The 27,144-nt window shown below is 39.7% G+C and overlaps 1 protein-coding gene across 3 annotated transcripts; it reads right to left on the reverse strand.

Annotated features, from left to right (window-relative positions):
- Nucleotides 1-124: 124 nt before the first annotated feature.
- fli1rs (Fli-1 proto-oncogene, ETS transcription factor-related sequence) lies at nucleotides 125-23,036 on the reverse strand. 3 transcript variants are annotated; one of them, XM_080895602.1, is made up of 10 exons: nucleotides 22,869-23,036; nucleotides 14,865-15,070; nucleotides 12,708-12,877; nucleotides 8,559-8,762; nucleotides 7,232-7,312; nucleotides 2,690-2,758; nucleotides 2,472-2,534; nucleotides 1,743-1,790; nucleotides 1,417-1,503; nucleotides 125-921 (listed from the first exon to the last, which is right to left on the reverse strand). In XM_080895602.1, the coding sequence occupies exons 1-10, from the start codon at nucleotides 22,884-22,886 to the stop codon at nucleotides 398-400; spliced, it is 1,470 nt and encodes a 489-aa protein (XP_080751728.1). In that variant the 5' UTR covers nucleotides 22,887-23,036; the 3' UTR covers nucleotides 125-397. The 3 variants fall into 3 exon arrangements, with proteins under 3 accessions (XP_080751728.1, XP_080751729.1, XP_080751730.1); XM_080895603.1 differs by lacking the exon at nucleotides 22,869-23,036 and adding an exon at nucleotides 22,356-22,761; XM_080895604.1 differs by lacking the exon at nucleotides 1,417-1,503.
- Nucleotides 23,037-27,144: the final 4,108 nt, after the last annotated feature.

Here is a 27,144-nt window from a genome sequence, read left to right on the forward strand (position 1 = left end):
ACAGTTGCAGATCTGTTATGCTACTATGACGTCTGTCTTTACAACAGTCAATATCAAACAAAGTATTTTACAGATGTGTGAAAAAATTCATAACTGAATAACCATTAATATAGTATATTATGAGTTTATTTATAAAACTCCTGGAAGCATACAATACCAGGGTTAATATACCCTCATGTTTGTCCGTGGTTTTTGTTTTTTGTTTTTTTTTTTTTGTTTTTGAGACGGAACGTAACAAAGACAACTTAATAATGCCTTTAAAATTTGAATGATGGCGTCATTTCGCCTTCTTTCAACAGAGTTCAGCTCGGTGGCAGGTGAGACGGAGCGTGCTTTGGTGCACTTGGGTTCCTCTCCTGTTTCTTTTTTTTGTTTTTCTGTTCAGTTGGCATCATGCTCAGTAGTACGAGCTCAGGTGGGAGTGAGTGGCAGGATGTCTGGTCATGGCTGACCCAGGATAGATGGGGCTGTTGGGTGAGTTCCAGTATGGTGACGGTGGGCCGAAAAAGTTTCCAGGGGAGACGGGCATAGGTGCAGGATGGCCACCCATGAAGTTCATTTTGGGCTGGTGGCTGTGGTAGGTCTGGACATAAGACATCTCATTCTGGTACTTAACAATCCCACCATCTCCTGAGTGGTTCTGGTGTGCCTGCGAGATGCCTTGGAAGTCAAATTTGTAGGCGTAGCGCTTGCCGTGCACCTTAGTCATGATGTTCTTGTCGTAGTAGTAGCGCAGGGCGCGGCTCAGCTTGTCGTAGTTCATGTTTGGCTTGCTCTTGCGCTCACCCCAGCGTTTGGCCACTTCGTCCGGGTCGGTCATCTTGAACTCGCCGTTGGTACCCTCCCAGGTAATGATGCTGGCATTGTTGCTGTCAGACAGAAGCTCCAGAAGGAACTGCCACAGCTGGATCTGCCCTGAGCCTGGGAGGATAAACGCAGGAGAGTTAAGGCACAGAGTTCTGATTTAACAGTGACTGCATGCTCAAAACAAGAAAGGAAACGGTTTGTGCCTATATTTATTTATTTTCAAGGAATACAATCATCAGTGTTTAAAAATGTAAACAGGTCGGCTTTAAAATTAGCATTTAAATTTGTGTAAAGATAAAGGTTTTGTTTTTTTTTTCTCCAATTTCTAAATGAGTTCTCTCAAGTGTTGACAGGAAAAAAGTCAAAACACTTTTAGTTTCCAGGATAAGTGAATGAATAAATACAGAGTTGGGGTAACTTGGCTACTTCAGCCTCATAGGATTAAATGCCTCATCATGGATCCATTTGCTCTTGGATAGCTCGTCAGGTTTTCTGAGTGTAACGAGTTCCAAACAAAAGTCAGAATATGCTTTATTTGTTTTCTCAGCAAATGTGACCTTTTCACTGTGTGGCTTGGTTGAAGTGATAGACATCAGGGCAGAAACCTACCCACAGGCCTGTGAGCGCTGGGGTCAGGGAGCTTGTATGCACTTTGTTTGCCTGTTCGGTTCTTGGATGAGTTGAGGGCTTGGCCTTCTGTGAGGAAACAGCAGGGCAAACAGTCATTCTGGTGAGAGGGAAGCCGGATTTTGTCATAGCGTAAAGCGTGATGACACAACAGCTGTTGCTTGGTGTTTACTCCACTTTGGAAAGTAAGTGCATGTGTGCCAGCCCTTGCTTGCTTGCTTGCTTCTCATGATGCCAAAGCAGACAGTGTAAAGGCCTCATTTGTATCGTCCTTGTCTATTTATCTTGATGATGGTTCAGATTCTTACCTGGGTTGGCTAGCCGACTGCTAATGGGTCCTAATGTCTGGTATGGGTCTGTAAAGAAGAAAAGGAATATTACTTTTACACATTGTCACTTTAATATTAATGCTCCAAGATTTAAATGCCCTGAAATGAGTTAAAACACATTTTCTTGCACACATAAGCATAATTCAAGCTGAGATTGAAGAAACGCTCGACCAATCAGAGCTTTGAATGTGGTCTTTTGAGGAGGTTAGTTCAAATGTTCTAACGTGAGCACAATGAAACCTGTCAAACTAATATAATGCCTAAGGGATAAGGGATGTGTGATCAGTTCACCACTTTAGCCACAACCAATATCTGATCGTCTCCAACTGTTAAATGATTGCAGTCAGATTTGTGTTTCAGCAGTTTCTTTGGTGATCCTGTGACCTTTCAGGCCACAAGCTTTGTCTTTCTTTACAATCAAAGTTTAGGTTTGTGCATCAGTTTAATTAAAACTAACAGCATTGTCCCATATTGTGCTTGTGGTGAGTTAACTAAGAAGGAAATAATTGTTAGATGAAGCTCGTTGACTCGATAGACTGAAAACAAACATTTAAAAAGGCACCGATGTCATTTGCATATCATTTTGTGTGACTCCTCATTTTCCCATACTTCCTACAGTGAGGGGTGCAATGAGTTAGAGCCAAAAAAGAAGAAGAAAATGTTAGCAGTAAACCAGGATCTGCCTAAACATACACGTGGTCTTCGTACCTTGCCCAATCCTTGGAGCAGGCTCTGTAACTCGTGTACTGTGCTGGTGCTCCATTGAAGAACCTAAAAAAAAAAATAAATAAAACTTGTGTATAATGTGTGAAATTGTTTGATTTTTCTGCTGTGTTAAAGCCAGAGAAAATGCAAAATCCATTGGGTGTTCTTGCATGAAAAAGTTCATCCTCATTATCGGTTTCATATCGTCTTTTTTTTCATACCTTTAGGCACTGTAGTCATGGTGTTTGTCGGCCAGCTGTTCCTGCGGCTGATTTCATCAAAACTGTTCTCTGTATGAACACAAACACAATGAGGATGAGACCAGACACTGACGAGCATTAAAATCTTTGAAGTGGACATTAAGACGAGTGAGCTATAGTAGGAAGGAAGTTTAGTAAACCGAGACCACAATGATAAGGCTTTGGAGGTCTTGAGATGACCCGTAGTTTCTTGGGAGAGCATTCTTTTGTTCAGACCACCCTTGTTGCCACAAGATTGTGAATTTTGTCCCAGGAGCCGAAGCCATACCCCCTCATTTCCTTTGTCGGTGCAGCTGTTTCCTGTTTGAAACTGGCTGAGTTTGGACTCGTCGGTTTTGGGGCCAATGTTGTGCCAAGGAGCCTTTCAGACTTTGGCACTGGGCAACATGGTTCTGAAACTCAGCACATCATTTTTAAATCCTTAAATGTTCAGGTAGTTCAGGCCTCTGTTAAAACCCTGCGCTCATAAGCTTTGATTTCATTCAGGGTTTTTTTGGTAATATGGCACCAATTCACAACAATGGTTCTCTCAAGCAAGGTTAATTTTAGTTAACTAAAACTAAACTCTAAAACTAGATGTAAAACCCCCCCCAAAATATTTTACTCAACAAAAAAATAGACTTGGAAAATACAACTGAAACAATTTTGTGAACTTGGAAAACTAACGAATGAAACAAAAATATAGAGGACGTTTTATTACTTCGTACTTAAGTCAAATTTAATCACAGTTTGTCTTGGATGTCTACAAAATGTAAGTCAACTGTGTTTTTATTGTAAGACCTGTGCTGACCCTGACATATGCCCTCCACACAATAATAATAAAAACTCAAACTAAAATGAGCAAACCTCCTCTTCAAGCTAGACTTAAGTCTGTTCAGTTCATTTCAGTTTTATTTATATAGTGCCAAATCACAACAACAGTCACCTCAAGGCTTTGTAGTCAAATGAAATGGAAATTGATGAAACAACACAAAACTATAATAACTCTGAACTCAAGGCGAGAACCTCAATAATCAGATGATCGTAGGCGACACAAGTCAAAGGAAGAGACCCCCACCAGAACCCGGCCCCCACAGAGAGGGGCTGTGGGTGATGGAAATGAAAAAATGGAAAAAACCACCAGTTGCATCAAGAAACCTGAAACACAGACTATGACTAATAGCAAACTGTGGCAAACATGAACTACTGCACAGTTGTGCAGTGAGTACTACAAGTTGAATGTCCAGTAACTGAGTGTAGATGCTAATGTGTCCTGATCCACCTCTTACAGAAACACTTTATCAATGCTGAGACACATCAGTACTTATTACAATCTACTCCCTCCTACACAAGCTGTACAGGAAGCCATCTCAAATGTTTGTGAAGATGTTTCACCTCTGGGTCACTGATCAGTTATTAATCATTTGTTGTCACATGAGCCAAGGTGTAGAAAAAAAGTTACTGTCACCGGGGCCAAGGTGTGAAACATCTCTAAGACATTGCCCCACCATCATGTAATCCAGGGGTGGGGAACTTCAGGCCTCAAGGGCCGGTGTCCTGCAGGTTTTAGACATCGCCCTGAGTCAACACACCTGGATCAGATGATTAGTTCATTACCAGGCCTCTGGAGAACTTCAAGACATGTTGAGGAGGAAATTTAGCCATTTAAATCAGCTGTGTTGGATCAAGGACACATCTAAAATATATATTTTTAATTTAACTCTTGGTTCTGTATGGTATCAGACATCTCTACCCGTGAATACAAAGCCCCACCCAGCTCAGATACTGTTTATGAGCAGCAGCCAATCATAAGTTGTCTTAAAGGAGAAACTGCTACAATGTCTTCTTTCAGATGGAGGATTAAGGGGGCGGATATAGATGCATATAGATTATTTTGAATAGTGATCATACTAAGCTACTTGAATATAGTACAGCAATTAAAGTATGAAACAAAAAAAGCCCAGTGGGTTAATTTTGAATCCTCCAATGCTCCAAATAAAATCATACCACAGTATCTGCTATGAATGCTTAAAGTAGCAATGGAGAGGCTGTCCATAATAGTGCTCATGCTCAACAGTTACAGAGTACACCAAGTACAGTTTACTGGTCATGGTAGAAAGCCTAGTTTGAACTACTCTAATTTTTTTTTAATTATAAATCTTTTAGGTAAGTAGTTTGGTAGTAAGCATGAAAGAAATGAAAGACAGTTATGCTGTTTGTATTATTAGAAAATGTAACCTCAGAGTTCAGGACATGATCTAAATAAGAGTCTGCAGTGAGGTTTAGAGGAAAGACTGCTGTTCACATAAACCTGAAACAAGAAAAGGTTGGAAATCCTGACGTCTCACAATGGTTTCATTTACTGTAGCTGTTTGTTTTGTTTTTTGTGTGTGTGTGTGTTTTTATGTTTGTGTGATCAGCAACCTTTAACCCTTTAAGACCTACCATAGAACCAAGCCCGCCAGAGCTTATATTATATTTTTACATGTTGTAGAGCCATTTTTGGGAGCATTTCAAGTTGCTATACATCAATGCAACCATTATAGCCCAAATCTTAATAATATGTCTGCATTAAGTGCATAGTAATTACATAAATTGCAAAAAAGTGCAATAAACTACAAAAAAATTAAATGGTTTTTGTTTTTTAACATATATTTCTAGTTAGAGAAATTTAAGAGGCTTATCCCTCAAAACTGTAAATAGAAAAAAGTTGCACAAAATAGTTTCCCACCACAGGAAATTTATTTTGAGTGTCTTCATAGTTTTATTTCTGAAATACACCAATTTTTATATATTGCAGGAAAAACGAAAATAAATATTATACTGCAAATTAGCAAAAAAGCTGCATATGCATCAAAATAAACTATTTCCAGCAGTGCAATATGACTTCTAAGCATCCCAGAAACGACACAGAAAGTTAGAAAGTCAAAGATAACTTTTAAAAACACCAGTATAGGCTCATGAGGCCCTGATGGTAAAAAAAAACTACATTTCCGCGAAAATGACGGCACTTCCTGTTTCGGGCAGTTCATGGCGGACATGCAAAAGTTTGCGCTGACATCTATTCCAATTTAGGAAGTGTTACGAACAGCTGATCGGATCGGCAAAGCCTGTTTCTGGAATATTATGTTTTTGTTGCTGCAAGTGCTTTTATGCAGTTTTTGCAAAGCTATATGTGGAAGGAAACTGTGACCGAGGACAAGCTGATGGCATAAGATGTAAGTACAACTCCTCCGGTTTCATATGCAAAAAAAAAAATTATTGCGCTAGCTGACGTGGTTGCAGAGCTACCTGGATTTAAAAATAGTTATGCAAAACAGAGCGTGCCCGCTAGAAAAATGCAGTGCAGGAGAAAGGAACGTATTGTTTCCCTCTGAAATTTAAGACTAAACACATAAAAATACCCTAAAATCAAATTATTTTGAGGTGCCCATAATTTACTTTAACTACAATACTCGAGTAAACATCCACTGCATTTTAATTAAAAACTGGTTTGTTTTTATCATTTCAGTATCAGTTCTGATGATTGTGATGGTTTTGCTGCAGAAAGTGACTCGTGACAGTCTAACAGCCAAGCGTTTTATACATTTCAGTCCTGCACAGTTGTTATCGCGACCTCATTTTGAAGAATGACCACAATATTATGAACTGTTCTATTTTTCAGAACCCTAACATCCTGTATTAAATGGAAATGTACTTTTATAGAAACGATGCATAAAATAAAAATGCACCTCCCTTCAGATTTGGTTTTAATGCAACACTTGGTAAATAACAGTCCCAGTAAACCGAAACCTCAAATTAGAATTTATTTATTAATTTAACACAAGTCAGCTAATCAGGTTCATCTGCACGATGAAGGTATAACTGAGTTTAATTACAGTTCACCCCAAAATGAACCTTGCATGACCCCAAGAAATGTCGTCCTTTCCTTGTACGTAATGCAACTAATTCACAGTAACTTTGTGGTGCTGAAAGCGGCAAAAACAAAAAATACATCTGAGAACCTAAGCAGCCGTGTGTCTTACCAGAAATCGTGACCAGGTTACTGAAAACCTCCACAAACCTTGTTGTGAGTGGTTTCATGTAGGAACTATTTGTTTCTATCAAACTACACCCGCTAACTGTATCGCAGTGCAGAAGGAAGTGTGTATCTGACACTAGGCCTCGTGCTCGTGACGGAAGGTAAATATTACCAACACCGCCTCTTTGAACTGAACTGAAGTTAGCTAGCTGTGCACAACTTTTGGGTGATGGATGCAGACAGTCAAAAGCAAAATGAATACATTAAAATATATATATTTATATTCAATTCTGAGGTGAAGGGCACCTTTTAGTATATGTGGAATCGGTGGATAACTGAACAACTTTGATGTTAGTGTTGCTAATTATGATTTTTCACTAAGCAACAACACAAAATCCCTCATGTTAGGTATTAAAATATTTGGGACCTCATCACACAAAGAAGCTGATTAGGAGAATGTGTTGTCCTGAAAATGGGTGAAATGTGCCAGAGGTTGATCTCACCTGTTTTCACCTGTCTGGGCGGCTGTTGTTGTGGTGGTGTGTTGTTGGTGGGAGTTGTTGGGTAGGAGAACGTTGGACTACCTGGGGAAAAAAGATTCAAGAATGAAATAAAAATCAATGTTATATTCTTTTAAACAAGCACAGCAGAGTAGAAAGAGTAGTGTCTGTCCTGTGTGTCAGAAGCATAACGTTATAACTGTGGGGTGGGGGTGCTTTGTTTTTCCTGTTGCTTCAACAGACTCGACTTTTTTGTCCAGCCAGTTGAAAAGAATGGACTGTGAATGCCTCGTGAACCAGTAGGATAACTTGAAGGTGAAAACTCAGGCTTTATTTAAAGAAATGAGGATCTATCAAAGACTGAGGTGCCAATTCACCAGAAAAGTTCTGGAAGGATCTGAGAGGACCATTTCCTGTGATACTGAAAGAAATACTTTTACAAACACTGCATCATTTTCTGCAGTAAATTAATCGCCACTGCTGTTTTTGTTTCACTACTTTTTAATCTTTTTTTAAATCGGCTTTCGAACATTTAAAACCTCAAACCTTTTCCTGCAACCTTTACTTTGATTTTTGTTAATTCAAAATGTCTGCTTCCCTAACCTCAAGGCTACTAAGCACCCACATTGTCTTCCTCACAGCCCACCCTCAGTGCAACACTGGATGCTGCTGTTCATTTGTCCACCTCTTGTCGAACCAGCTCAGACACGATGACTGCAGTGATTTGCACTCGTCAAACTGCTGCTGCTTCAGTCACAAACACTTGGTAAATTATGTAATGTAGTACGGATCCAAACTCATGGTGACGTACGTGTGTTATGCGAAACACAGGAAACCTGCTTTTGCAAAGAGGAACAGTGGCCACAACGCTCAGTGAAGACCACAAATTTGGTTAACAGAACAACAAACGAGAGCCTGAAGTGACATCATGTTCCTCAAAACAAAAAACATCATGAACTCTTTATTTGCCCCCAATGAATCTGCGTTTCTCTTAACTGCACTGATACCTGGGTGGAGTTTATTTATCAGTAAATCCAATTCTGAGATAACAAACCTCAGGAAAAATATTTAAAAAATCCAAATGCACACTTTCAAAAATGGTTTTTGCTGCAATTCTTTTCCGAGTGTTTAATTTCAGAAGATCTTCATTACACGGACAAAAATGGAAATGCTTCAGTGAGACTGAAGCGAGACTAACGCAGCTGCGTCGGGGAACTGTTAGATCCTCGTGTTCGATGCATTTTTGCCACTTGAAAACCTTTGAAATCTGCGAGACGTGAACAATGTTATCAGCTGCAGAGCAAGATCTCACACATGAAGCCAGCCTTACTCTGCCGGAGGTAATTGAGGTGCGAGAGCAGGATGTCTGCATTGTAGGCCGACGTGAGCCGCATCATGTCGTCTTTGGTCATCTTGCACAGGGCTTTCCCATCAAGCGCTTGGAAAAGCATGACATCCACCTGCTCCAGGACGTACTCCTTGATGGCCCAGTCCAGCCACTGGCGCACGTGGTCCTGCGTCCACACCTCAGGATCTGGAATTGAAGAGAGGCGCTTAGTCATTTATTACACAGACTTTCACTCATGTTTGGCATTTTTTTGAAGAGTTGAACATCCTTTGTGAGGCTGTTCTGCTTTTTGTGTATCAGAAACTTTCAAACAGGAAATTGTAGAAGCTACTTACTGGGGAATTACCATAAATTACTCTGATTAATCTGGTCACTGATTTCCTGTGAAAACACTTCCAGGAGTGGTTAGCTCAAGCAGTAACTTCAGCTTTGATGTGAAGACTTTCACACGAGTTTAAAACCTGGATTTTCTTTAACTCAGCACTGCAGCCTGGATGTGAAGATTATTAAGATGTTAATTTTTACAAAATTGAAGTTTTACCTTTATGATGTCAGGAAAATTACGTTTTCTAAAATGTCAGGAAGGAATCTTTAAATACCAGCAGTGCTCGCCTGTAATCCTTCACACCATCACATTGGGGGGGATGAAAGAGTCAACGGTCTAAAGAGCACTCAGCACACAGCTAAATACGACCTGTTTGTTTTGGAGGTCATGAAAGTGCTGATTAACACCGGATACTTCTTAGTGATTCTGATAGTGATTGTAAAATAGGTGGTAGGGTGGGAATAACCACACTGTCAAAACAGATAACACACCCCTAACCAGAGAACACGTTTAAATGGGTCCTGCTTATATTTATAGTCATAAAAGTTCATCCAGTGGAGCCATTCAGAGGGTATCTGGTGATCTTTAAAGGGCTGTGAAGTCAACTGAAATTTGAGGCCGGGATTGTTTTTCTTTTTTCTTTTAATAAATCAATAGTCATCTTAAAATTTATGACAACACTTCTGTTATATGTACGTGCATAATTAGGAAAATTACATTTAAAATAAGCTGTTCTTTGGTTTCAGCCATGTGTTTTCTCTTTTTGTTTTTTTCTTCTGACTGTTCAACTGCTTCTCCATCTGCGCTCTTGATTTCCCTGAAGGGCTCAATATTCAGGGAGTAAATAATGACCATAATACTGAGCTGAAAACAGCTTTTTAGAAATATTACAGTGGCTTTGACAAAGCCGTCTATATTTACGTTCATTAAGCATATTTCATGTACGTGGGAGTGTTTTACATTTTTGACATGCATTAGTGTTGTAGTGGCAGCTGGTGGGACTGAAAATGGCCCATCAGCTGTGTGTTCTAAATTATTATGAAGCGCTGAAAGGCTTTGAAACTTATAATAATGAAAAAAGATTTTAATATTCGATTTGCACACAAACTGGGAATAAATGAGAGAAACATTGGTATTGATGGTACCGGTCTGCTATTGGTCAAATTATTATTGTAAAGGTGAAACATTGGTGTGAGTCCAATATTTCATAATCTACATACAATACATGTTAAAAAAAACAAAAACATTTTTGAGTAAACTCTGATTACACGTTTGTTCGGACATAGAAATATTTTTTTAATCTCACCCCTTTGCCATATGTCATTAGTCAATATTTAATCAGCTTCCTTACTGATATAATCTGCAGAAGTAATAACGAACATATTTCTGATATATATACACCGCATGATGAAATTTCCTAAACTCTACTGTTTTTTTTACTCATTCTAGCCTTAAAAGTATTTTTTTTAATCGTGTTGTAGTAATATGCATCTCACAGAGATAGACTTCATCTTGAATATTTCTTTTTGCTCATTTAGATTTTCATTGTCTTTTTTGTTATTGTTTGAGGGATCCAATACATGTTCTTGTTCATTTATATAATGCTGAATATTGTACTCTTTAATTGTATCCTGTGTGCTAAGAGCCTAACATGTTTTTAAGCTCAAGTCAGTGGCAGCTTCAGCTTGGCTTGGTGTTGATCTGTTAAAATATACCTGGTCCGATTCAGGAAGCTCATTTCCAGCAGCAAACAATGACTGTGTGCTGTGAACTGGCTGTGATGTTGGACGGCAGCTTCAGCTCTGAGCGGACGTTATCCTGCCCTTTAGCTCCTGATTGTTCTGATCAACACGTGTTGCTGTGATGCAACATCCGTGTATTATAAGGCAGAATAACTCTGTGATGGTGACTCACGGATGATTTTTACATTAATTTTAAAATCATCCACCTCACCTGCCAGCTGAAACGTGCACTGAAACATGCTGTCTGTTTAACGAGTCTCTGGGGATGACAAAATCAGGGAAGCTGTGACAGAGGAAGAATTTAGATGACTGGACCCGTGATTCATAGCAGCGATAAAAGGGACAGCAAACTGAACTACTCAGCTAGAAATGACACATCGGCGTGTTTAATCCAGTTTGTGCATGGGCGACTTTTTTCCTCTGCAAACAGAGAGATCGGTGCATTTTTCACATCGCTCAGCTGAAACAAACTTGCATCGACACCACGACTTATAAAAACGATACACTGAATTAGTCGCAGCGACACATCCTTCCTGTTTTGTCATGTTCACATTCGTCTGATGAGTATCAGCCTTGTGTGTATTAAATATTAGGGCTGGTGTTGTTCTGTACTCTCAGAAGATCAACAGATGTGAAAAGCAGCCGGTGGCTACGACATCAGTCTCATTCATTTCAGATTTTTTTTTAATACCTTTCAAATGTGTACTTTTTAAAGATAGATACTGTTGCTGTAGAAGAATGTGAAGTAAATATTTGTTTATTTATTGTTGGAGCTTTTTATTCGTTATTTTTATTATTTTGAAATTTGTTGTTGGTTTACTTATATTTTTCGTTATAAGTTTTATTTGTAGGTCAATACTTGTTTCATTTTTTGCTTTGTTTTGTTGTTTATCTTGTTAAGTCAGCCAGGAAGAACAGTAGGGCCATTTTCTGCAAGTAAAGGGACTGGTATAGGACCAGCATGCACTGGGGTGGGCCTATGGTTTTTTTACCAGAGCAGGAGAAGCAGCTGGAAGCAGCAAAAATGGATCTTTGTTTATTGCTTGCCAAACTGGATAAATAAATCATAAAAAGCAACTTTCAAGTTCTGGATATTGGACTTCTTTTGCCTTACAAAATCTTACCGCAGTGCAGCAGTGGCTTGTTGATTTTAAATCGTTGGATGTTTGGTTGGACAAACATTTATTATTAGCTTTATAGCGATATAGATTTACTAACAGGTATGAAAGCTGCTGAAATATGCCTGCATGTTCCTGCTGATTAATATACCATAAAAACCATGTTGTACACAGTTTCTTGCTATAAAAGCACAGCAAATAGGAGCTTTGCAGTCTAATACTACCAGCTGTTTGAGTTACATTACACTATTATAATAATCTTCATGTGATCTCCTGATGTATATTACAGTGAAATCTGTGTATTACATACCTGCTTCGTTGCAATTCTGCATTAAAATAAAAAGTAAAATAAAGTGAGAGTAAATGAACTACTATGGCAGAAGTGCTCAGTTAATTATTTAAAGCATCCCTTGAGATAAATTCCTGTGATGTATTAATGTGGTGCACACATATTTATGTGATTTCTTAGGTTTGCTTTGAGTTTAAAAAAGAATTCATTTCAAAGAATATTTAAATACTGTGTTTTCAGACGTAGCTGCTGGTTATTTATGTATTTTCATTACAGTCCTGAAAAAGGAAGCGAGCTGATTAAAACTGAAAATGTTGAAGCCTGCTCATCAGGTCTGTTCTTGCTTGTTCTCTCTTTTGTTAATATCACAGTCCTGAGCGTTAATTTTGCACTTTAGACTTCACACTTTTTTTGAAAGCCTGATGTCACCTTGTGCCACAACTGCTAGAAACCTGCTATTGTTTATCTGTTGTGCTCCGGGGCTCTTGGGGCTCTTTTAAGAGACGAATAATTACACGCACATGCCCGTCTCTGATTCAGTTAGTACTGATGTTGCACAAGCCCAGGCTGTGCCGGCTGTTGGGAAACCGTCTCGTGATGGGGACAGTGATGCATCATGGCGGCTGAGCGCCAGCTCATGTGAGTGGCTCAGCTCACCTGCTGGCACGATGACCCTCTTCTCCTCAGTGGCACTGCTGGGTGGGGTGGTGGCCTGGGGGCTGACGCGGGGCTCCGTGTACGAGGAGGCCTGGTACTGCATCGAGGCCCCTTCATTGCTCATGTGTCTGGAACGCTTGGTGACGCTGCAATCCACTGGGGACTCGCGACTACGACAAAAGGAAAAGAGAGGCTTTAGTCAGCATCTGAGGAGCAATTTCAGTCTTCTAAATGTCTCGGGAATATATCAATTACTCTCCACAGTCAAATTATGAAGAGAGAAAAATCTGTGACAATAGACTGGATGCAGTTTCAGCCAGCTACATTTCCTCTCAGAGTTTTTGCTAGTCTGTATATGACAGGAGGTAAATTTAGTCAAACTGTTTCTCTGCAACAATTTCCACTGAAATGACCTGTCAGGAGTAGGTGGCGTGCATCACTAATTTAACCCAGTTTTCACCACATAGACAGTTTTTGCATAAAAATAGAAGTTGTTAGAAAATACTTGCACTCAGTAGCGCTGATCTAGAATTAAAAGCCCTACTTAAATAACGGTGCAGAAATGGTATGAGCAGAGTGTACTACACTTAAATATAGAAAGCAGATGTAAATGTGTCAAGGTTAAAAATCATTTGTATTTGTGAATGTAACTTGTTGAAGTCATTTTTCATGTTATTCTTGTTTGATTTATTCTGTTTAAAAGCTTCAGAGTTGAAGGAGGTTCCAGAATATTTCACCGACTTGGGATTTTACTTCAAATTCAAAGTCCAGCTGAAATCTTGCTGATCATAGAATCCCAGTAAACACAATACAGGCACTTGTATCTGGTAGTTTTGGTAGGAGCAAAACTTTTGAGCTTTACCCGAAGTGTTTTGCACGTTCTGTATTTATACAGTTCTTTTATTGAAGCGGTAATATTTACCGTCACATTAGATGGTCAAAGTTGTGAAAGTTGGTTGCTAAACTGGCAACCATCTCCATATCAGCACTGATAACCTGCTGGTCCTGTTGAGAATGACTCATGCAGCCACTTGCTTCATGCGGTCTGAAACAATCCGTTTTGGTTAGCTACCTCGCCATTAATGGGATTGCAGTGTGATTGGGTGCCTATCACAAACACAAGGTAAGAACAGAAAGAAGACGTGGCTTCTGTGCTTAAAGCCTGAGCTTGTGTGCCTTAATAATGATTTCTGACATCATACTGAGCCAAAGAAATCTGTAAAACTGAGCATTTAGAGTAGTCTGAGCTTTCAGTGCAAAGGGATTACTTGTGCTGCAATAAGTTAACTTTTAAAAAAAGTCCATTTGAATTAAAGGATTTCTATTAAAAATGGACATAAATCCCTGTCAATTAGATTTAACATGCAACAAATAGGAAAAGAAAGACTTAAAAAAATACACTGACTTTACTAAATGAAAAAGCTGTTCAAGCCTTGTTAGGATATCTTATTAGATCTACACAGAGCCTTATGCAAATGTGGAAAAATGCTTTAAAAAAGTTCTACAAGATTTTTCTTTTTTCAGTCTAAGTAGCAAAAGTAGAAGTACTTATTCATTCAAATGTCAGCTGTGATGGATGTCACATTTGAAATTAATAGAACGGCAACAGTCTAATAGTGTTTATGTCTCACAGTGGGAGGTGGATGCTGATAAACAGCCTACGTTTGAGTAGTTTAGCGGTTTCTGACTGAAGAAGCGGGGACAGAAAAACAAACAAACCAAACAACTGATTTGTATTTTACGTCTGTGTTTTCAAATGAATCTGTGAGGTGCTCACAACATTGATATCTCAGAAGCCAAAAGTTTTGGAAAGTATATGCTTAATGTTTTTTGGTGTATCATGTTTTATTACGTAGCTGCGGAGTGTAAACGCAGCGCAGTATAAAGTGAGCAGCGTGTTCAGGTGGACCACAATAATGCAGGAAATTAAAATATTGAACATAGGGACCCAAATTTCCATCACAGCCGGCCCACGCTTTGTAGCGATGATGGGGGGGAAATGAACAAAGCCGTGATCACAATCAGAGGCGGGAATCTGGGAAGTGAACGATAAACAAATATTTTTAGTATGTGGAAAACCCGACATACCAACGTGGACTCGAGTCAGATAATACGGGAACCCGCGCTCTCCTGTGGCCTCGGCGTGCCGTGACTCACCTGGTGCCATTGACGTGTTGTTCTCTCTTCCCAGCACTTGGTGCTCCTGGCCCCACCCACTCCGGCTCAGTGGGCTCGGGGCTCTGCTTGTTTGTCTGGCTGAACCCGCCGGGCGACGTCATCTCGGTCTTCATGTGCATGGCCGGGGCTGCGGGGTAGGTTGGCTCGAATATGGGCTGATCCTCACTCACCACGGACAGCGCTTCCTGTTCAACAGAACCGCGGGTCAGTGTCTGCCGGGTCACAACCTGTGGAAACTGCTTTTTCAAAACACTTATTTTTATCCACCGAAACGAGCAGGAGCTGATTGTAGCAGCAGCATTGAAGCTTTAATGCTAAAATGTTTTCTGCTTGTATGAAACCAGATTGAATTAATCACATCCAGGATTTGGAATCAGGAAATAATATCGCGTATTTCAAGTATATTAATTCATGCTGCCATGAAGTGTTAAATCTGTGTCACAAATATAGAGTTTAAGAAGAAGGTTAAGTGATCTTCACTGAATACGAATTAATTTCATTGTTTCTGAAATGTTACTCAAACAGCAGGAAGTAATGAATTTGTTGGCGACTATTTTCGCCAGTGGATTAATGCACGTTAGTGAGCAACAGGATGATGTATGTGTGACTGAGTCAAAACAAACTAGTCCCCCAGTCAAGGGTTCTTAATAGTTTTTGGACAACAATGGCAGAGAGGAAACATATATATCAGATCAGATACCTGCTGCGAGGAAGCACATTTCTATTTTTGGAAACTTGCTCAACAAAGGGAAAAATGGCTTCCAACAGAAGTTCGATGGTTGAGAATCAGCAAACATCAAAAAGCAACAAATTAATGCCGATGTCAGTTAATATGGGCTGAATACGTTGTGAAGTCTCGTTTTAATATTTAATTTGATTTCTTGTGGATGAAACGTGTAATCAGTTTGTTTTTGTTCACTTTTATTCAAACTCAGTTAAATTCACGACTGCATTACACACTTTTAGAGTTGCACTCAGTGGCTACACCGATAAACTGCTTCTGAATGTGTTTTAGACATTTACCATTATATTTGGTTCAATCCATTTTGTAAAATAAACGATCTAATTTTTTTTTTTTTTTTAATAAATTAACTGCTTCTAAACCCAGTTTGGGAGTCTGGGTTCCTGGGTATTATTGTAGATTTGTTACCGATACTTCACTTAAAATAGTTGCTAACATGGGATTTGGTCTTTATATAATTAAAAGATGTGCAAAATTCTGACCCAAAAAACCAAAAACAAAATGATGGGTTTTTAGGATCCGATAAAGAAATGCTAAGTGGCACAAAATAGACGAATCCGCGTTGAAACATAACTGTCTGGTTGGAAGGTTGAATTCAGTCAGATGAACTATTTTTGATGAACTGTGCAGGAATGGAAGTAATTACACAAGAAACCAGGAAAACTGTCAACTTTAAAATGTTGAAAATCTTTTTTTGTTTTTGTTTTTTTGTTTAAGTTGCAAAATGTATGTTTATGTTGTGGTGTGTTGTCTAGATTGTCATTGTTTTATTTATGTTTAAAAGTGTTTAATTTGTTAATTTTGATAACATTGCAGATTATTTTCCTTTGATTTTGTAAAAGCAAAATAATCCCTGATTGTGTTTTCATGTATTTCTTGAAGGCCTCAAGACGAGAACTTGAATGACAAATTTCAAGAAAAAGTATTTTTAGAAAGCCCTAAAAAAATGTAATCATGTCGATATAATGGAGCATATTTTTGAAAACAGAAGCACATGAAAATCTGTCAATCAAACATATTGCAGTTTTCCTGAACTTCAACTGTCTGGCTGAAATTCCCTTTGTAAGAGGCCAGATTTGGGCCCTGGGCTGAGTTTGAAGGATTCAACTCTTCTCTGCACGATAAAGAATTCCCCTGTGACTGTTTAAAACTTTAAATGCATGTTTAACGTAAAAAGCTACAGGAGGTTATGAAACCACTACAATGAGGAGCGAAATGAACTGTGAAAGCAGCCAGGAGGCTGTCTAATCATAAAGAACATCAGTAACCTTAACCACAGTTTTATTTTGCCGTTAGGATCGGGGTTGCAGGGAGGGGGAGGGGTGTTAGCTCAAGGTGGAGTCTAATTGAGATTTAAGTCCGTCTTCCTGTGCTCAGCGCCCAAAATGTGGCCTCAAAACCGCTCGAAGATGGCACTTTCATCCCACGTACTCAGGAGGCCAGAGACCGGACCCGTTGTTCTGTCTGCTGCTCAAATTAAGTGCGTGCATGTGTGATGCGACCACGGCCATCTAAGTGGGTGCAAGTGCATGTTTGTTTAGAGGAGCTGAGCATTGTCTTTGGGCCTTGTACGTCAGTGCCGTGCTTTTTCAGTGGCCTACAGGAAACCAGGCCGCCATGTGCACAGGAACCTTTTGGCACAGGCCAAGGGAGAGGAAATGGTGGAGGAGGGGGTGCATAGTGTAAAAATGTGGGTCATTTTAAAGCTGGAAAACAACCCTTAAAGGCCTGTGGTCAGGAGAGGAGAGGGGTGGACGGAAAGAAGAGTATGAGCCTTGATTGAAGTGCCGCCATCACATTGTTTTTCATTTGTGCGTGTGTGTGTGTTGTTTTGTTTGTTTGTTTGTTTGTTTGTAGCTCAATTGTTGCCTGAGCACTGTGAACCACATCTTAATGCATGGCACACAATTCGGCATTTCCTTCATGCTGCAGACAAACTCCTACAGAAGTCAGCTACTGCTTCTGCTGCGTGGAGCGTTTGCTGCTGTGTAATGGATACGCCCTTTTTCTAGAAGAAGGTTACGTTTTCATTTCACTCCAACCCACGATTACACAAAAAAGTTGCTCAAGATTTTAAAGACACAATTGTTACGAAAAATATTGAACACTGCACTACTGTCAAAATCATAGACTGTATGTAAAAGATGGATGTCAGCACCTACTGGTTTGTGGACTCCTTGCTTTGTTGAAGCCTCAGATTTAGGTTTCAAAATGTGAGTCGTTGGAAACATTTGAGCCAAAAGTGGCCATATTTGGATGACGGATGGCAGTGTTACATACAAACACAGACACCTGCTGACTAGTGTTAATGTGCCCAAATTCAATGCTAATACTCGCCTCCTCTAAACTAATTAACTAATGAGGTGAGAAGCTGCACTATAGGACCATCCAGACTTCTTGGATGGTCCTATATTACAAATGGCTACAAAGCAGGTGTCAGTATATCAGATAACTGATTTAGAAAATTCTTCAGAAAGCACCAACACCAAATATACAACTGCCGGGTCTATTTCTCTGACTCATATTACTGGAGATGAAGCCAGTGACTACAGTCACCAACAAAGTAGGATGGCCTCATAATGCCACGTGATAAAAATCTACACAGATGAGAACCCCCTCCGCCAAGTATAGTCACTGTGAACACACAAATACGATTCAGGGGTGCGTTTTTTCTTTCTACTGTAAACATGTTTATTTGTGCTGTAAAGTTGGAGATTTTAACTTGGGACTCTCAGCTTCAGGCTGCTGTTTGATCAAAATTCATGCAGATGGTTACTTCAGATGAATATCTGTCATTTAAAAAAAAACTGCCTACAATACCCATAATGCAACATGAACGCTGACACTTTTGTAAACTACCATCTAATATTGTTTTTATTTCGAGTTTGCAGTTTTTTTTCTTGTCACGCTTAATGTAGCCGAACCAAAACCTTATTCACACTTTGTTTACAGGAATACTTCCGCATATGAAAGACCAGCAACAGAGTCTGACGCATGTAATGCTGTAAATGTAGGGCTCTGTGTGTGTGTTGTATGTTTGAGAAGTGGTTAGCAGGACTGCATGTTGTGCTTTGTTCTCCATCTCTTTGCTTTCTTTTACTTCTGTTGTCCTCTTGTTGTCAGTTTGTCTTCTCACACTCCAGGGCCCTTTGCTCTGTGCAGAAGTGAAACAGTCAACTGAAGGCGGGATAAAACTCGCTGCTGACAGCAAATTCTCACGAGAATGCGTGATAGTAGGCAGTTGTGAGCCGTAGCTGAAGATTGTATCTTTTTTTGTTGCTTTGTTTAGTTTTTTAATTTTATTTAGAGCTCAAAATTCAAGCTGATATTATCGTCACTTGCAGTTTCTCATCCAAACGTTTGCTCTTTGGCACAGTGAGCTCAGTGAAAAGCTCATGCACACTCCCGCTCTTTCTTTATCTGTTTCTTTCTGCTCTTTCCCTCTCTCTTCATCTCCTCTGCTCACTGATACAAATATACCAAACTGCGGCCTGACCGCCGATGCCACAACTGACTTCCTGTTGAGAGCGTTTCAGGCTGTTGCTCAGTGACACAAAACTGCTTTTAAAAACATGACCTTCTTGAAACTGAGGCCGCCTTGTGCCTCGATGTCCTAAAATTTACGCCGCTGCTGCTCACTTTGATAGCACGCACTTTCCACTTTGAGTGAGCGCACAAACACGAAGTCCTGCATGGAAACTTTTGACATGGCTGTCAGCAGCTTTGCAGGTTGCATCAGTGCAGTCTTGCCCAAGCCAGCAACTAAAAGCGTGCTCACAGGAGGCCTGTCGAGATGGGGATCTTTATTCATCTTTGTATAAATTTGTATAAGATTCATAGTTTATCCACATTTAACCATGAATCCAAATGCCTTATATTCCAAGACTCACTTTAATAACTCTACCTGCAAAAGTCATTTTTCAGTAGCACACGAGAAGGCCATTGCAACAGAGCCTGAATCAGATAACGTTAGGTAGTAGTCTGTTATGAATCACACACGAAGGATGTTGGTGTTCAAAGACTCTTAGTTTTTACTGCCAAGACCTTTTCATTTAAAGGAAATTTCCCCTTAAATATATCCTGCTGCATGTACTATTTTACATGTATTTGTACTGCTAAAGTTCACCTGTAACCAGGGCTGCAACCAAAAACTACCATTTAGGTATCCTACAATCTAATGAATATGTCCTGGTTAATAATTTGATCTATAAACAAACAAACAAAAATTGTAGAAATTCCTGTGTAAGCCTTAAAATGCTACAAACGGGTAACAAATTAAAGGAAACCAACATAAAAGGTCTTAGTGAGCCAGACTAACCTAAATGAAATGATTCTGCAGTCTGAAGCATTTAGTGGAAGGATGAAACACCGGTTTTCCAATTATTTCTGTATTTGTTGTGTGGCAATATTAGGGAAGACTGCGGTCTAACAAAACTGTTAAGGTGGGCTGAGATTTGGTTACTCTGAAACAATTATGATTCACATCATTTTCATTCTCTTCAAACCATTCACCTTTCACCCTCACTCCCTGGATAAGCAGTGTTATCCTTAAATAGGAGAAAAATATTTCATAAACAACTTTATATAGATTTACAGTGGCTCTTTACCACTGAGGGGATCATTTGACCCAAAACATGCTTGCAACACAGCATAACAAAATCACCACATCCCCTAACCATAGAGGTAGAAGGTCATTGGTTCTACTTTTTAAAGGGGAGGGAAAACTGTCAGTTCCCCAGTTTGGAATCTAGGTGCACTAAAAACAAAAAGTAGCCCTTTTAGATGAATTTACTGTTGTTCATTTAATTCGTAGTTTCCAGCAGGTTGCCAAATGGTTAGCAAGACAACTAGAAAATATTTGTGTAACAATTTTATTTTAAAGATATGTCTTTTATCTGGCTCACTGCATAAATGTTCCATAACTCTACCTCTACGCAATATTTAATAAAACAATACACTGTATGAAGGGGTTAAAGGCCAAAAAGGTTGGTAAGCCACTAACCCTAAGCTGGAACAAAGGATGTGGTTAACAACTTGCAAGAAGCAGTTACATGATTAAAATCTGTTTTATATTTAGTCGTTTATGACGCCCCTCAAGGCTTATCTTGGGCTGAAGAAGCGGATTGGGTGATATATGTTGATGCCTGCATTATCTTGCCTTCAGTAAAATATGCTGCATGCAGCCTGACAAATAACCTGGATTGATATTTGAATAAATAATAGTGCAGCGCAAACAGGACTTCCACATATCCATCTCAAACGCTGGTATTTTAATGAGAAACATTGTATTTTGGTGATTTCTGAGTTCCTCTTTCCCCCCCTCGGTGTTTTTATTTATAGAGACTAAAAGTCTTAAAGCTTAACTGAGCTCCTGCTTACATAAGAGTCTGATTTCGGGTTATTTAAGTTTAATTTAAATAATAATAATAATAAAAAAAAACACCTACATTTGTGTTTAAGTGCAGCCCACGCATGAGGTGTCTGCTGCAGTAAAAGACCAGAGATCACGTTGTGCAAAGGCACAGCCCTTTGTCCTCGCCATGTCTGAAGCAACAAGTGGCAGAAAGGAGAAGTAAAAGTTGAGCTGATTTTGCAAAGGCTCGAGCAGCTGCGCTTTGTGCTGCACAAACAACGGTGCGGTTTTCACAGCTCGGATCCTGACAGCACGCAGGCCTCTGCAGGCCGCAAACTCGGGGCCAGGCCTCTCTGCTCCAGCTCCCTGTCAGCGAGGGAGCGGGCAGCGCGGCTACGACAACGCAACGCCTCACTCTGTCCACTTTGTTTCTGTCTTTCAGAGCCTTTGTTGCCTTTTTGACTTTTTTTTTCTGGTCCAGGGAGCGGAAATGTGTGCGGAAAGTCTGAGGTTTGAGACAGGAAGCCTGCTGCGTTCAGATAACGACACCTGACAAGTGCTCCCGTTTGCTGCTATAAATTATTCTTAAAATAACCTCAAACACAATCGACAGCTACAGAGTACAAGAGAATAAGCATCTGGATAATTATATAAAAATAACAAAGAATCCCAAAGAGTCTCCCGACACTGAAACTACAAACTAAAAAGAATTAAAAAAAAAAAAAAAACTCGTCATAAAGGATGTTAATAATAATTTAAGGTTTACTTTTAGTATGGCTTCATTTTGCCCCTTTTTTGTACTAGCCCTTTAATTGCTGTCCTTTTCATAACGAGAAACCACGTATCTCGGTCATGTTTAGCGCCTAAAAACAGCTGCACATACAAATGCATGTTAGAAACAACCCGAGAAATCAGCGAATAATGACTTCCTGCATCCGAGGAACGCTTTTTCTTGCAAAAAAGGTTTTGCAGCCGTAATGAAATTTTAAAGGAATTCGTTATAGTAATTAATTTTGAACTAATTAAAAATGTCAATATTAAAATAGCGTCGAAATTAAGAATTGTGATCGTGCATACTGCAAAAATCACAGTACAGAATTATATACATGCATATAAAGGCCCAGTGTTGCATACAGGCGCAATTTAATAGAAACCGAGCGTGAATTGGGTCACTTGAGTGCACAATCGGATTAAAATAATTGCATTTTCCCCTCGTTGCGCAACAGTCGGCGCTAATTTCGGTAAAAAGTTCGTTTTCTCTCTGACACAGAGGCCTTTATTTCAGCTTCTCTTAGAAGATAAGACATCGAAACAATTAACGGTCCTCAGGAGACGATAAACAGCTGTAGCTGTAATAGTGTGGAATGTGAAATACCAGTCATCTGATGGAAATGGATCCTCCTGCTCCAATTCGATCCATGACGCCTTCGAGGACACCTGCCTTACGCGCACCGAGAAAGTCCAGCATCCCTTTCATCTACTTCATCTTCGTTAAAGAAACAAAAGCGTTTATGAAAGCGATCGGTGGTCAGTAATTTGACTCTCCGTGCCTTATGCTTGTCGTTAATTGTGGGTCCGTGAATAATGCAGGAAGAGCTCGACGAAATTACGAAAAAAGTCGAAAGGCGTGCGTTTGGAAATCCTCTTTTACGCGTATAACCGGCCACCAATTAGTGTTTTTATCTGAGTGTAAAGATGTAGTGGTTAGTTGTGTTATTATAGAGCCGACATACAACCACGAACGGGAAGGAAGAGGAAATTTTGTACAAGAAGGAAAGAGTGGGGAGCTCGCATCACCGCCTTGACTCTCTCACTCAGCAGACTCACGGTGTGGGTGGCCGCCTGTCATCTTCAACACGGGCGTTAAAAAAACGGCGCAAACACCTACCTTTATCGAACAGTCCATTGCAGCAGCAGCCTCGCGGTCTTTGTCATTTAGTCGTTTTGTGATTGTTTCAGTTAATTTAGCTCCTAACCTCACTTCAAATCGTGCACGGCTGCATTGGCTCTATGGCGCAAACCATTGCAGTTACAATTTTTGCTCACAGACCATAAACCGGATGGCAAGTTTTTTTCTCCCCCCCCCCCCCCCCCCTCTCTCTCACCCGCTCTCTCTCTCTCTCTCTCTCTCTTTCACACTCTAAATTGGGAAGTGAAGTCACTCTCAACACTGAAAGCAGTAAAGTCACTTCTCATGAAACCAACACGTCCTGCTTAGAAGGAAAAACAAAAAAGCTTTATTAGATTCATAAGAAGTCAAAGCATCAACACACTGTCTGAAGCGCGCGAGGCTTAGCATCACCTCGACAGAGCAGAGATGTGACTGAATATATATATTTGTCAAATACAACTAGCCTCTGTGATTTTAGTCCCAGCGGCTTTAAATGGTTAACAGCCAGACTTCACACTATTTGCATGTAATTTGATTACAAAAATATTCTTATTGGGTAATAGGTGCCCACGATTTAGAACAACTTACTACACAACATTAGAAATAGAGTCTAGTAAATTTGTGTTTTTAAGCGCTATTAAAGGAAAATCACAAAATCTCCTAGAAATAAAACTCCTGTTTGTGTGTTTGAGTATGTTTCATTCAGTCCCACGTTGTACTGAAGCCATTATTTTGTTTTGATTTTTTTTCCACTGATCTTGTGAATATTTAGACAACCTGACTATATGAACATATGAAGGCCATTTTTAGCCTGTAGTCATAGGACAGGCTGAAGTTCATCACTGCACACCCTACACTCCACACGTTTCAGCGCCCACGATGGTGTAAATCCAACAATAACTGAAACTACACACAGAGTTCCATAAATAACTGCAACTTTTAATCTTTATTCCTGTGATAAATATCAAACATTCCCTGAGAGTAGGACATATGAGATCAATTAATCCTCATATTTTGAAAATAAGGTTTTATTATTAACAGCAGTTATGTTGTACTTGGCGAGCACTGGTTCCTTTTTTAAAAATATGTATTTTCTTAAAAAAAAAAAATCAAGCAAAGCACGTGTCTCGTTGTAAACAGCTGGCTCAGCCTGAAATTGTGTGTCTGTTGTTGTCATTTGGTCTCATTTCACAGTAGATGTAGGTGTGTATCATGACTAATAAACTCCTCATGTGAAAAATTGCTTTTCCTTGGCTGTTTACACTTAAGGAAACCCACTGAAAAAGATTCATTTAGAAAAAGCAGAAAGTAAAACTGGCCTTTTTGTGCCTGTGGAGAAGAAAAATAATTCACCGTTACTTCACCAACAGGGAAGCACCTACCAGTCATAAAAGTGTATTTTTGGACTCTACTGTCTCTAAGCCTCCCTTTCTCTCTCCTATTTTTCTTTCACAAGTAAAGTTAACATTAAAAGTATATTTCTAGCAGTAGCTCGGCGTTGTAGGTGATTGAGCTCTTCAATTATTTCATTTGGTTTGGGATTGCAGTGTGCAGCAGTTTTTTAAACTTCCTGTCAGACTCCCACCTGATTGCATTTGAAGTGCAAACAGACAGTTATGGGATATTAACCTTTCACATATATTATGAACCTGTAGCAGATTAAGGGCCATTATGTTAACAAGCTCTTGTCTCATTTTGGTGGCAGATGTTAGTGTTGAGTGATGGATTTGGGGCACAGGCCTCTTTTTTTTAAGTGTTTTGAAATTGCTGCATAGGTGCCCACATGAACACTAATGTATTCAAAAGTCCACCTGCAGCTTAGATGAGACTTCCACAATTTGCATCGTGCAGCAGATGGTCGTCTTGTTTCCCTCCTGAGCTGCAGTGAAGTCATGCTACCATAAAGAGAAGATATTGCTCAGAAAATGTAGACACATCTCCCTGGTGTGAAGAGTAAGTTTTCCAATAAGAAGTACTGCAGCCCCATGCTCACCTCCCCACTTATAAGAGAAGGAAAGATTATATCACAAAAAAACCCTGTTTGTGTTCTTTTTGTCACTTTAAAAAAAATCTTCAACTTCCTGCATGTTCATAAAGATCGTAACGTTTTGAAAAACGCGTCTGACCTTTAGAAGATCTACATTCAGTGGGGAAAAAAGAGCTGTTCATGGTGGCAGTTAGTGCTTTGACAGAGTGCATCAGCACGGTGCAGTTCATGAAATTTACAGGCCCTCTTAATAAGAGGTTCCTGTTTCATTCAGGACTGCTGTAGAAAATGTGGCCCTTGGCTCGTTAACTAAGGAACTTTTGGATTTTTATGAAACATAAAAGATATATTTTTAATTAGTCCACTTTTATCCTTCGGGGCTTCTGGGGAAAATATATTTTAGCCACACAGTAACAGTCACAAATCACCAAACAAAGTTTTTAAAGTAAAACTGAAAAACTTACCAGCAGGGGAAAGGTGAGATAAGATAGCACTTTATTGATGCCCTGCTGGGAGGATTAGATGTTACAGCAGCACAAAAAAATAAACTGGCTGTAAAGATAAAGGGATTAGAGCAGGTAAAACTACTCTGCCATCACAATTCAAAAAGTACTGTGCAATCCAAAGCCCCACATAACCGCATGACGTAACTGTAGGTTAGTAAATACACGCAAAACACGATTATATTCAACAAGATGAAATTCATGTTTCTGCTGCTTTAAGAACTAAATGAACTAAATGTGTGTGTGTGTGTGTGTGTGTGTGTGTGTGTGTGTGTGTGTGTGTGTGTGTGTGTTTAATAAATGTTGTCTTTATAAATGTGTACCATACACAACACTGAGAACTTGTGATAATCAGGATATTTAAAATGAAATATCAATATTTTCTTAATAATGCCTATATGATAGTAAAAAGCAGGATTTCTTTTACTTTTAGATCACACAACACAACCAATTTTCATGTTTTTTAAAATAATATTGTTATGTTGATTTTATTTTGATCTGTGAAGTGACATTCTGATACGTAGCAGTCTTGCTGTAAAGGACTGCAAGCGAAAAAAGATGGCCTAAAATGGCTCTCAACATCTGAGCTAAAGTAACCTTTGCGTTAACATTATGCTGACGTATTAAACATGGCTGTCGAACATGCGGCCCGGGCCTGAGAAAACATCCTCCGAAGATCCAAACCGGCCCATACTTTGCTTTACGCGTCAATGAAAACAGCAGTGACGTAATTATGGTGATCTTTTTTTTTTTTAGATTAAATTACAACACAGACATGAAGATATACTGAAGATATATCTTCATCACGTCAATAAATGATCACATAGCTGTTTAACAGCAGAAACAATGCAGGTGAGGCTTTTCTGTTTTGTTTTTTCATCTTTAATGAACTGTGTCTCAGGCTGTTGATCGTCTGCTCCGTGGATGTCATCACAATAGACCTATTTACATTCAAATAAATGTTCCGGCCCACTTAAAGGATCAAATTGAGCTTTTTTCGTGGGCCACGGATTAAATCTAGTTTGGTGTTTCTGGTCGAAATGATTTCTCCCTGCCGGTTTCATTCCCGTGCCTTTGTAACCGGTGTGTCTCTGCGTTGTGGTTACACCTTCATGATTTCCAGTAAATCTGATGAATTTCATTTCTGGGGCGTTCTGGTGCCGTCGCTGACAGTTTCCTTTCGCAGGCTGTCCGTGTGTGTGATTATTCCCGGTGGATTCCAGAGCTGACAGTTTGCTGCAGACGGTTGTTAATCACTTGGTGTGTTGTGTAACTTTATCCCGGTTGTGTCCTTGTGTTGGGGTGGGGCCCCCAATCACGACTCCCGTCTCCACGCACGATTTCAGCCGGCTGCACTTTTCCAGATGGAGTCGGCGCGGTGTGTGTGTGTGTGTGTGTGTGTGTGTGTGTGTGTGTGTGTGTGTGTGTGTGTGTGTGTGTGTGTGTGTGTGTGTGTGTGTCCGAGCTGAATAGCAGAGATGTTTGTTTATACAAGCCTCTGGGCTCGGCCTTATCTGCTGCAGCCACTCACGCCGTGATTTCAGACTTTCTTCAGCGGCTGCTTGTGTGTTTTTTACGGGCCATTGTTTTGTCGAATGGTTGCTAAAGATACTGAGATTTTTTCTTCCTCCCACCTCATTAAAAAAAAAGCGACTGGCAAAAGCTCTGATTTCAAAAGGCTCCACTTCAACCCCACCCAAACTATGGCTCAGTTATTTGGTCAGACAATCAGTGACCGCAGCTCTGAAATATGTTAAAGCCATTCAGTGACGCGATAAAAATA

Source organism: Rhamphochromis sp. 'chilingali' (genome assembly GCF_963969265.1).
Source record: "Rhamphochromis sp. 'chilingali' genome assembly, chromosome: 11".
NCBI lineage: Eukaryota > Metazoa > Chordata > Actinopteri > Cichliformes > Cichlidae > Rhamphochromis > Rhamphochromis sp. 'chilingali'.